Source organism: Triticum urartu, chromosome 7, assembly GCF_003073215.2.
Source record: "Triticum urartu cultivar G1812 chromosome 7, Tu2.1, whole genome shotgun sequence".
NCBI classification, from domain to species: Eukaryota; Viridiplantae; Streptophyta; class Magnoliopsida; order Poales; family Poaceae; genus Triticum; species Triticum urartu.
In genome coordinates this window covers 7,642,254-7,654,945 of record NC_053028.1, presented here as the reverse complement: position 1 = coordinate 7,654,945, position 12,692 = coordinate 7,642,254, and the positions used below count along the sequence as shown (strand labels likewise).

General features: G+C 42.3%; 1 protein-coding gene across 1 annotated transcript; it reads left to right on the top strand.

The window, feature by feature from the left end:
* The first annotated feature begins 2,557 nt into the window (after positions 1-2,557).
* Positions 2,558-3,469, top strand: LOC125520707. The gene has a single exon (XM_048685692.1). The coding sequence runs from the start codon at positions 2,625-2,627 to the stop codon at positions 3,186-3,188; it is 564 nt and encodes a 187-aa protein (XP_048541649.1). The 5' UTR covers positions 2,558-2,624; the 3' UTR covers positions 3,189-3,469.
* Positions 3,470-12,692: the final 9,223 nt, after the last annotated feature.

Genomic DNA, 12,692 nt, shown 5'->3' with positions numbered 1-12,692 from the left:
TCCGTGTTTCCTCAGCGCCTCCTACTTACCGCACAAGTCGCTGGTTAGCGACGTAACGCATATTCCAGCTTATATGGGCCGGCTCATTTTACGCTTTTCTCAGAGTTTGTTTTATTCAGGTTCTTGGCCGGCGTTTTTCCTTTTGTTTTTCAGGTTTTTTTCCTTTTTCTTTTTTCAATATACGAAATTATGTATATTTTAACATTTTTCAACCTCATATTTTTTTCGAAAATTGAAACAATTTCAAAATTTGCGTCATTTATAGGATTCACAAACATTTTTCTTGAAATTTGAACATGTTTTGGATTTGTAAAAAATTTCTGAAATTGCAAACATTGTTTGTATTTCTGAAACAAATTCAAAATCATGAGAAAAACATTTAATTCACAGGTACAATTTGGAATTTTTGAACATTTTTCAAAATCACAAACACCTGTTGAATTCACAAACATTTTTTAAATCATATTTTTTTCAAATTGATCTACAATTTGGGAATTCATGAACAATTTTTAGATTCGTGAAAACTTTACAAACTCACAAATATTTTTGAATTCATGAGCATTTGTTGAATCCCATAACACCGTTTGTATTCATGAACAATTTTAAAATTCATTAATAGTATTTGAATTCTCAATTTTTTTAAATCACGGACATTTTTTAATGTTGTCACCATTTTTTATTTATGAACATATTTTAAATTCATGCTTAACTTACAAATTCATGAACTTTTTTGAATTTGTGAATATTTTTCAAATTCGCTAAATTTTTTGAATTCATGAATATTTTTTGAACTAGTGCACATTTTAGAACTTACGAATATTTTCTTAATCTTCATACACTTTTTGAATTCGGAAATATTTTTTGAACTCCTGCACATTTTCAAACTTATGCATATTTTCTAGATTTCCGAACACTTCTAAATTCATGAACATTTTCCAAATCCATGAACATTTTTTGGTTTCATGATTTATTTTGAATTCATGAAGTATTTGTAGATTTCACAACATTGTTTTATCAAATTCTTATACATTTATCAACTTTTGCTGAACATTCTATGAATTTCGTAAAAATAAAAGAAAAAATGAAAAGAAAAAAGTGAGTGCGCCGCGCGCCCCACACTGGGCCGGCCCAAAACGACGCGGGTTTGGGCGTGTTTGCTCGCAGTTCCTTATGAGGGCCCGATGGGGAATGTATCGGGTGTACCCACACTTGTGATGCTACCAGTACCCCGGCCCGGATGCCATAAAACATTTTAAAAAATTGAAAAAAATCTCGCACATTGACATAACATCAATGTATGTTGTCACGAAATTTTGTATCAAAATATAAAACATTTCTTGAGATCCGGAATTGGCATCAATGCGATAATGAGCCAAAACTAAAACCCACCTTATGTTATGTAGTACTGTTCAGTGATTAATTTGTCATTTTTCCCGAGCTATGTTTCGAATTTTGACTTTAAATTTATGACAACCTACATTGATATTGTGTGAATGTGCTAATTTTTAAAGACATTTTAAAATGTGCAACATAAGGTGGGTGCACCAGTTCGGCCAAGCAGGGAACTACGAGCCGTCAAAAATAAAAAGCAGAGAACTACGAACTTGCTGCGAGTCTAGTTGGGCAAATAAACACAACAAATACAACTTCAATTCATGATCCAGCTCGAGGCATTCTCCCTTGCGACTTGTGAGGCCAGATCGAGGAAGCTCTCACATTTCTGCCGTACTGCCACTTTCACCCCCCCACGGAGCATAAAGCGCGCTCTAGGATTTCTTTCACTTTTCGTAAATTGGTGTTGCTTAACCGCGAAGTATGAGCGGCCTAGTACACATGGATGTGGTTTCTTTCCAGGCTAGTGCTTCATTAGCTTTAGCTTTGGATTGGAGTAGGGAGGGAAGATTCGGACGGGGGGCAGCGGGGCTCCACCACGATCGCTGATCAAACGCCGGGCGGGGTGACCCGAAAAGTGGCTGCAGAGGCTGAGCTCCAGTGAGCTTTATATATATTTCTCAGCCAAAATACCTTTTTCATAACTCAAAAAAATCTGAAAAAATGTTTTCATGTAGACATATACTTAAAGTATATATGTACAAATTTTCATAAACATATGTATTCATATGTGATGTATACAAAAAAGACAAATACACAGATTGAAATAGGCTTTTTCTTTGTTGTATTTGTGTCAGATTTTTGTCTTTTTTGTGTAGCATGCAAATGATCAAATTACTTACTGAAAATTTATACATACTTAAAGAATATGCATATGTATTTGTACAAAAAAATTGGCATTTTTTGAAACTTTTAAATATATTTTAAATTTTTTTGGTAAAACGGGCTCCCTGGAGTCCGGTCTCTGCGACGCCTCACTCCGGGGTGACCGGCCTATCCATCGCCGTGATTCCCGCATTCACTCGTTGAGCGTTGGACCCACTGACTAGCGTCACTGCTCCGCCCGTGGAGACTCCACAGGAAGTCGTCGGCACAACCAACCCACTATCCGTACGGACTCTCGCCTGCCGTCCCTCTCTACATAAACAGACCTCACTCAGCTAGCTGCTGCTCTCTCACACGCACACTGCCAGTGAGTGAGCGAGCGAGCTAGTCTTTCTTCTTCTGAAACCATGTGCGAGTCCGCCTCCCTACTAGCTGCAGCCGGAGACCAAGACGGCCACCACCACCAGGGGGTGACCAAGGCAGCCGAGATGGACACGGGTGGCCTGCTGGACCATTCCCCGGCAGCCCTCGGCCCGAGCCCTCTTCCCACGCCGCCTCCACCGCTCGTGTTCTACCAAGACGATTACCGGTACTACTACGACGACGACAGTTGCCTCCAGGAGGACCAGGAGGGCGACGACGGCGCCTATCAACTGCTCCAGGACGAGGAGGAGGACGTCGCCGCCACCAGCTCGCTTGCTGCCAGGCTACGTGAGCTCGTTCGCCAGAAGCTGGCCGAGGTGAACGCCTCCAGCGCGGTTGTCGCGGGGCTCGGCCTCGTCGGGAGCGCCGTCGGCGCCTACTTCCTCTGGCCCGCGGCCGCGGCCGCCGCCCCCGCCGCCACCATGGCAGCACCCGGGGCCGCCGGTTTCCTCATCTCCCGTGTGGCGTTTGAAGCCAACTCAAAGCTCTACTTCAAGATCCTCCGCACTGCCGGAGCAGCAGCGGCTGCCGCCGCTTTCGCCGTGTAGCTGCACGGGAGGGCTGGCCACGTACCTACTGCTTAGTTTCGTCCCACGCGCGCTGGCCGTTTGCGTTGCTTATATATCGCCAACAATGGAGCAGTCAGTTTGTCTTGATGATTAAGCGTCCGTGTGTAGTGGTTACATCTTTCAATCGATTGATACACTCTGGTATATCTAGTAGTACTCCATCTCTACGTTTTCAGTGTGTGTAAGGTTGGAGCTATGCCATCTGCGATAAGCTAAATCTTTGGTTTAAATTGTTCAAGCAACACTAAAGCTTCTTACTAGATGATGTTTGCTCCTTTATTTGTGTTGATCTTTAGATTCCCTGTTTCCTTTAAATTGCACTTTAGCTATATGTAAGTCGCCCGAAAAATAATTTTGATTCCGTCAATTTTTGGACAGTTGATTTTTTGATTCAAGATTCATGTATCTCTTTTCTCCATGTTGTCCGTGTATTGTTTTGGGCTGTTTTTCTTTTTGACTGACCCCATATATTTAGGACAGTCAATTCTATAATGGGCCGAAGCCCATTCCAGTGCGATATAGCCTTCTTCTTTCTCATTTGTTTTTTTATTTTTATGCATTTTTTCTTCTGTATTTTTTATTTATTTAGTATAGTTGTTTTTTAGTATTTTTGGGATGTTGGGTGAGCTTAAACATATACATACAAATAATATGTAATATGTGCAAAATTTTAGTATTATATAATTATTCTTTGTATATTACAAAAAGTGCAATTTCGATGCATAGTTGTGTTCAAGTTTCTTTTTTTTATTCTTCTTCTTAAAGGGAAATATCAACACCACTAATTCATTATTTAATGTTCATTCTATTTTAAGGGTAATACCAATGCTACTAATTCAATTGTTCTTAGATTTTCTTTGCAAAAGTTCCACTTATATATATGTATTCTTGCTGATTTTAAAATAGCGCAATTTTCATGTATATTTGTGCAAATTTTGTCAATGTTTGTTTTAGATTATTTTTTTATTTTCTTTCTTCTTAAATGGTAATACCAATGCCACAAATATAGCATGTAATAAAAATAATGGCACAACAAAATAAGGGTATTTTTTGCGGGTAGAAAGATAAGGGTTTGACAAGTCGAATTTCATGTGGTTGTATGCATGTAGTGTAGCTAGATAAATTCTCCAAGAGCTTAAGAATCTTGCTAGGCTTGCACTAGCTGGCTATCGCAACAACGACGCCTGGTCTCCTCTGCTTGTGTGAAAGTTCTTCTGGTACCTATGTACTATGTGCGTGTAGTTAATCAATGAGGATCACTAGATATGTCAGGCTAATTTATTAATTCACACACACATGTAATCTCCTCTGGTAAAAAATGTGGCTTACCCAAATACTAAACTCAGTCACCTGACCCCTAGCCGCTCCCTTTAAGTTGTCTTTAGGTCTTGCGTTTCCTTCTCTATCATAGCAGCGGTTCCCACAAGAGGCGAAAGGGAGGCGTCAAGGTTCCCTCGGTTGGCCGCCGGCCAGGCCGTGGGCTCCTCCCCTCTCCGGCGGCTGCTGCAGCAGCAGGAGAGTTGGGGAGCCCCGGATCTGTGCCCTCGGTCTGTACATAGTAGGGATAGAGTTTCAGGTACCAGCATTTCGATGGTGGCAGCGGCAACACGACGAATAAGTCTTCCTTGACCCGAGCCTTGTCTCGGTGTCTTCCTCGGAGGCGGCGACGTGGTCGGTGGAAGGTGGTGCAGCAGCGTGTTGGTGTTTGGCGTCGGCGGGCTTCTCTGCATCTTGTGGATTCTGAATTTGTTTGCTCTCGTTGGTGATGGCGCCTCGACATGTTCGTGGTTCGTGAAGCCGACACAAGTGGTGATGCAGTGCCGATGTGGTTTCTCTCTGGCGTGCTGGTCCTGCTGGGCCGAGGATGGAGACTTCCCGTTGTCAATAATCCTTGCGCATAACCATGGATTTCGCTAACTCCGGGAGGGAGCGGCGGCGGCGACGGCGCGCCCTCATCCCACGCTGGTGTGGATGCTGGGTCGATTTCCTGGGGTTATGTTTGCAATTCTCTTCTTGTTTGGGAATGCATTGTATCACTACATGATGTCAATATAACTCAGGGTCTTATTTGCGCGAAAAAAAGTTGTCTTTAGGTCTCAACACCAGACGCAAGCTCCCTCGACAATATGTATGTATGAATGTTTCTATCATTGTGTTGTGGTATATGGTTGCTTCGGCATTGTCAGCCTGTTCCCTCAACTATATCTCTTTTGTTGGATTGCGTCTTCTCTGTGCTTTGATGTGTGTTTGCTTCAGGCCATGTCATGTGTTGTCCTTGCGTAGAAAGGACATGGCGCTGTGTATGGCGTGATTCTGCATTCCTCCCGTACAAAGGATACGACACTGTATGGCATGATTCTACAAATGCATCTATATCCACACATGAGTTTCTTTCGGTTTGGATATTGGATTCTGAATCATCCAAGCATGTTGTGGGTACCTCAACTGAGTTTGAATCATATACTTAGCACCGATGCACATAGTGAAACAATATAAACTATTGATGGCACCTCATGACTTATAAAAGAAGTAGCATTGAACTATTCAATGTACACCCAGTGAACTTGCTTTCTTTGAGTGCTTTGATTGATCAGCGAGACTACCGAGTAACTCTTGACAAGAAAATATTCTTGATACGGGAGAGGATGAATGGAAGGGAACTTTGGAGAAGAACCATACATAGTGGATGGTGGTATATGGACCGTGAATTGTCCATGTCTGGTACTAGTCCTGTTTTGGATGTACTACTTGGAGGAAGTGAGACAATGTCAATGTTCCATCACTGCCATAATGGGGTCTATGGCCTTTGATAAGAAAATTTAGGTGTTTCTTGATGTAATGCGTGGAGCAAACAAGAGTAAGCTTACGCATTACCGGAAACATATTGTTCCATGACGACTTTTGCATGGAATTATCAAGAACTGCCATTGTTTGGCCTAAATCCATGACGGTTCCAAAAAATTGTCATATAACAAAAGTGGGTCGATGAGACCCACTTGAGTTATGCTTTTTATGATGAAATCTGGAAACAAAGGTGAAAACGGTTCATGATTTGGACACACGGTTAAATCATATGATTAGGTCATGGGCCAATAAGGGAAACGAACTAGCCCAATAAAGTACCTTTTTCTCTATTTATTTTTCCAAGAAAATAGTTTCTTAACTGGCACATTCTTGTAAAAAATAATATCCAATTTATATGAAATTGGAAAAATATGAATAATATATGGAAATTTTTATATAGTATATGTACTTAACCGAGGTTTGTCTTTTTCACTCCAAGGTCTTAGTTTACGTACTTGTAGTTCAAATTTCAGTTATATCCCTAAATAGCTAAATTTCATTTAATGTGTAAATGATAGCAAATAAATTCAGAAAAATGCAAAAATCTGACATGAACACTGTAATGTATTATGTTCCATGTAGAAAAAGTTTGGAGCATTTTAGATAAATACTTTTGGAATTTATATATTGTACCTTAAATTGGTTTTCCAAAAAGGGGGAAATAAAATTTATTCAATAACAAGATAAAACATGCCAGTATATGAGTGTGCAATAGTGTCAAATGAATCTCAGGTGTAAATGATAAATAAAATGATCCGTGGAGTCAAAACTTCATAGTTTGCCTTTGAATGCTATGAGTCTACATGGGAAATGCATGACTAACAAAAAAAGCAATGTACAATCCGACTTTTGTGAAATTGATTGAACCATTAAACATGATCTAATGAGATTATAACCTGATCATGCCAAGTTTCAAATTTTCTAGACCACATTTATATTTTATTTAAAAAACAATAAGAAGCATGTAACCTTTGAATTTTACCAAACAAACATTTGAAAATTTGTTGATGTTCTCAATAGGAGCTAAGAAGTTATAGAATTACTTAAATATGAGTTTTTTTTCATTTAGATGATTTTCTTAGATACTTGCAGTTCAAATTTGAATTATCTCCAATAAATAGCTAAAAATCACTTTTTTACAGGATCAAGAAATTCATTACGCCTAATTAATGGAAATGATTTCAGAAAAATGTCTAACTTTGGCATGAACAGTCTGGTGTAGTACTTTTTATGTAGAAAAAGTTTAGAGCATTTCAGATAAATATTTGTTAAGGTACTACACATGATACCTTAACTTGGTATTATGAGAAATAGAAACTAGAAACTATTGCATACCATGATGGCATGGTGGAACATGAAGGTATATTAGTGCATAATAATATCAAAATCAAGTTGTAGCCCAAATATTAACTACAACCGTTGAAGAAAATATCCCGTGGAATTCAAACTTTTTAGTTTGCCTTTCAATATTAGGAATTTAGGGTACGATGGTTATAGCCTAAACAATAACAGCTTGCTAAAATTTTGACAACATCTACTTTAGTCGCACCTAAATTTGGGGGGGGGGGGGGGGCGCAAACCGACCATACCCAACATTTGGTCCTAACTGGATGACCGGGCAATGTGGGATCATAGCTAAGACTTTTGCTAGTAGGTTTAAATATCATCTTCCTACGGAGATGCATAATGGAGATCGAGCTCCATGGATCCCTTTATTCAAAATTTTCAATTTTCAATTTTTTAAGTTCCAAAATTTCTGAAAAAATACACATATACATATGGATGTCTACTACTTGTCTGTGAAGTTTCATGAGAAATACTTTTTTATGCGAGCTTGATGACCCACAAGTATAGGGGATCTATCGTAGTCCTTTCGATAAGTAAGAGTGTCGAACCCAACGAGGAGCAGAAGGAAATGATAAGCGGTTTTCAGCAAGGTATTCTCTGCAAGTACTGAAATAAGTGGTAACAAATAGTTTTGTGATAAGGTAAATTATAACGAGCAACAAGTAACAAAAGTAAATAAAGTGCAGTAAGGTGGCCCAATCCTTTTTGTAGCAAAGGACAAGCCGGAACAAACTCTTATAATAGGAAAAGCGCTCCCGAGGACACATGGGAATATTGTCAAGCTAGTTTTCATCGCGTTCATATGATTCGCGTTCGGTGCTTTGATAATTTGATATGTGGGTGGACCGGTGCTTGGGTACTGTTCTTACTTGAACAAGCATCCCACTTATGATTAACCTCTATTGCAAGCATCCGCAACTACAACAAAAGTATTAAGGTAAACCTAACCATAGCATGAAACATGTGGATCCAAATCAGCCCCTTACGAAGCAACGCATAAACTAGGGTTTAAGCTTCTGTCACTCTAGCAACCCATCATCTACTTATTACTTCCCAATGCCTTCCTCTAGGCCCAAATAATGGTGAAGTGTTATGTAGTCGACGTTCACATAACACCACTAGAGGCTAGACAACATACATCTTATCAAAATATCAAACGAATACCAAATTCACATGACTACTCATAGCAAGACTTCTCCCTTGTCCTCAGGAACAGACGTAATTACTCACAAAGCATATTCATGTTCATAATCAGAGGGGTAATAATATGCATATAGGATCTGAACATATGATCTTTGTAACACCCCGGATGTAATTTACCTTATATGTATCCCAACTCTTGCCGTTTCCGGCGCTAAGTTATTTTATTTCCTCAGGTTCGGGTTTTTGTCTCCGTGTGTTGTTGCCTTTGTCATGCATCTCATATCATGTCATCATGTGCATTGCATTTGCATACGTGTTCGTCTTATGCATCCGAGCATTTTCCCCGTTGTCCGTTTTGCATTCCGGCGCTCCAATCTCCTCCAGTGCCCCTTTCTACCTCTTTTCATGTGTGGGGGTTAAACATTTCCGGATTGGACCGAGACTTGCCAAGCGTCCTTGGTTTACTACCAGTAGACCGCTTGTCAAGTTTCGTACCATTTGGACTTCGTTTGATACTCCAACAGTTAACCGAGGGACCGAGAAGGCCTCGTTTGTGTTGCAGCCCAACACCCTTCCAATTTGGCCCAAAACCCACCAAATACCCTTTCATCATCTAGAGCGTTCGATCATGATCGTGTGGCCGCAAACCGCACTCCATTTGGAGCTTCCTAGCTCCCTCTATGCCTATATATAGATCCCCTCTCGAAAATTCCGGATCCCCTCTGTTCCTACCCTAACCTAGCTCCCCGCCTCTCTGCGCGCCGGACATCCCCGCCGCCGCCAACCATAGGCCGCCACGTGGCGCGCCGCCACCCGTAGCCACGTGGCCCGCTCGGCCCGCGGTGAGCCCCCGCCGCCACTCGCCCCAGACGAGGCGCCCCTCACCGCGCCACCCCGTCTCCTTCCCCGCGCCGGCGAGCCTCCGCCCGGCGCCGCCGCCCGCCATCGACGTCGCAGGCCGCTCCGGCGCCGCCTCTTCGCTGCACCACCACTGCGGCCGCGCCGCCCCTCGCCGCTCCGGCGACCCGCTCCGGCCATCCCCTCGCACCGGCGAGCGTCTCCAAGTCTGACGACCTCGGACTCCAACTCCGACGATCATCGTTTTTCCACGCCGCTACAGTGCCCGATCCCGGATCCAGATCTGGAACCCTAACCTCGGTTGACGTTTTGTCCTAACCCTAGTTTTTATGCATATTTCATCGCATCGTATCTCCGCAACCGTGGCTCTGATTTGCGCGTGTAGCATATCAAAATGTTCGTCTCAGAGAGTACATCATTTCATCTCATTGCATCATTTTCTTTTGAGCTCATCTTGATGCCCGAAATTCTGTTGGAAGAGGGCTATGTGGTTAAATTGGCAGATCTGTTTGATCAAATAGCTATTTGTCATTTTTGCCATGATTAATGTGTGCATGATATGCTCCTGAGTTCTACATGAGTTTTGTTATATGCCATGCCATCTATACAGAGGTGCTTACCATGTATTTTTGTGATATGTGTGGTGACTAGCACAAGCTTGCAAAGTAGTGCAATCGGTAATGCTGATTTCAGGGACTTAGAATTTCTCTAAGTCCTTGTCCTGATTTTGTCGGTATGCCATATGTTCATGTTGTTTCCTAGTGATCCGTGCCTCTTTTGAGGATGATCAGTAAGGATGATTTGTTAATATTGTGGTGCTCTATCAATCCATGTCTTTGTTTGCATTTATGGAGCACCCTAATTTGAGTCAATCGAGCTCTACTTGTGCTATTTCGTGTATCCTGGCAGCTTGTTGACTTGTTAGCGATTTTGCCGAGGATGTTGCTATTGATCCGTGCATTCTATGTTGTTGTTCTTGCTATGTCTAGCTCCTATGCCATGTATTCTTGATGGGTGTATGCTTAGTTTGTCATGCCATGCTCTGTAGTGAGTGCATCGAGCTCGTAAACATGCTTACTCGTTAACAGATTTGCATGCTCCAGTTTTTCACTAAGTCTGTAATCTGATTATGTTTTTGCCATGTTCACATGCTTGTAATTGTATTTTCTGATCCCTTTTGGCTCAAGGTCACTAAGGGACTTTTGTTAAGTGCTTTGAGTAGCTCCATGCCATGTCTTGCTTTGCCATGTTAAGTTCCTGTAGCATATAGTTTTCATGCTCTAAAGTGTGCTACCTGAGGTTAAATTCCAGACTTGTGTTAATTTCACCAAGTCTGAAACCTGTTATCATTTGCATTTTTGCCATGCTTGTTTGAACCTGTTATTAGATGAATTAGGCTTAGCTCAGTGTTCATCTTTTGTCAAGAATCATGAGTGGATCCCTGCCATGTATTTTGTTGTCATGTTTGAGTGCTGTAGCATAATTATCTTGATGCATTTAGATGGCTACTTGCTGATTATCGCAGACCGGTGCCATATTTGTTTGCTTGCCTTTTCCAAACCGTGCTTCCGATTCCGGTGATCTTTATATCGATTTCAACCGAAATCACCTCACCTTTCCAGTGGCACTCTTGAATTTCCAAGTTGAGGCCAGGTTCAATCATTCCTTGTCAAATCTTGCATATGCATCACATATCGCATCCCGCATAGCATACCATGTTTGCATCATGTTGTTCGAGCATTGCACGTGGTTGATTGTGTTCCTTTTGCTTGTTTATCTTGTTTGGGTAGAGCCGGGAGACGAGTTCGCTAACGAGGAGCCCGTTGAGTTTGCTTACGAGGATCAAGTCAACTCTGACAACTTTGCAGGCAAGATGATCATACCCTCGAAATCACTTCTATCTTTGCTTGCTAGATGCTCGCTCTTTTGCTATGCCTATGCTACGATACCTACCACTTGCTTATCATGCCTCCCAAATTGCCATGTCAAACCTCTAACCCACCATGTCCTAGCAAACCGTTGATTGGCTATGTTACCGCTTTGCTCAGCCCCTCTTATAGCGTTGCTAGTTGCAGGTGAAGATTGGAGATCGTTCCTTGTTGGAACATTGTTTATTGTTGGGATATCACCATATTATCTTGTTATCTTAATGCATCTATATACTTGGTAAAGGGTGGAAGGCTCGGCTTTTTGCCTAGTGTTTTGTTCCACTCTTGCCACCCTAGTTTCCGTCATATCGGTGTTATGTTCCCGGATTTTTGCGTTCCTTACGCGGTTGGGTGATAATGGGAACCCCTTGACAGTTCGCCTTGAATAAAACTCCTCCAGCAATTCCCAACCTTGGTTTTACCATTTGCCACCTAGCCTCTTTTTCCCTTGGGTTTCCGGAGCCCGAGGGTCATCTTATTTAAACCCCCCCCGGGCCAGTGCTCCTCTGAGTGTTGGTCCAAACTAGAGCCCCTTGCAGCGCCACCTCGGGGAAACTCGAGGGCTGGTTTTAGTTGTACGGATGCTTATCCGAGTGTTCCCTGAGAACGAGATATGTGCAGCTCCTATCGGGATTTGTCGGCACATTCGGGCGGTGTTGCTGGACTTGTTTTACCATTGTCGAGGATGTCTTGTAGAACCGGGATGCCGAGTCTGATCGGAATGTCTCGGGAGAAGGAATATCCTTCGTTGACCGTGAGAGCTTGTGATGGGCTAAGTTGGGACTCCCCTGCAGGGATTTGAACTTTCGAAAGCCGTGCCCGCTGTAACGCCCTCGATGCGGCTATATCTCCCACGTGTCGAAGCACGACTTAGAGGCATAACCGCATTGAAAGCAATGTCGCAAGTGAGGTAATCTTCACACAACCCATGTTAATAATAAGGGAAAAGATACATAGTTGGCTTACAATCGCCACTTCACACAATACATGAATAAAGCATTACAATCATCCAAATACAATCAAGGTCCGACTACGGAACCAAAATAAAAGAAGAACCCCAAATGCGACAAAGGTCCCCGATCGACCCCAACTGGGCTCCACTACTGATCAACTAGAACGAAACAACACAAAGGACAAGATCTTCATCGAGCTCCTCCTGAGCTTGGTTGCGTCATCTGCACGGCTCATCGGCACCTGCAAGCTGGTTTTGGAAGTATCTGTGAGTCACGGGGACTCAGCAATCTCGCACCCTCGCGATCAAGACTATTTAAGCTTATGGGTAAGGTAAAGGTATGAGGTGGAGCTGCAGCAAGCGACTAGCATATATGGTGGCTAACATACGCAAATGAGAGCGAGAAGAGAA

Coding starts and splice junctions, on each gene's coding strand:
- LOC125520707 (XM_048685692.1), top strand. CDS start 2,625: ATGTGCGAGTCCGCCTCCCTACTAGCTGCAGCCGGAGACCAAGACGGC.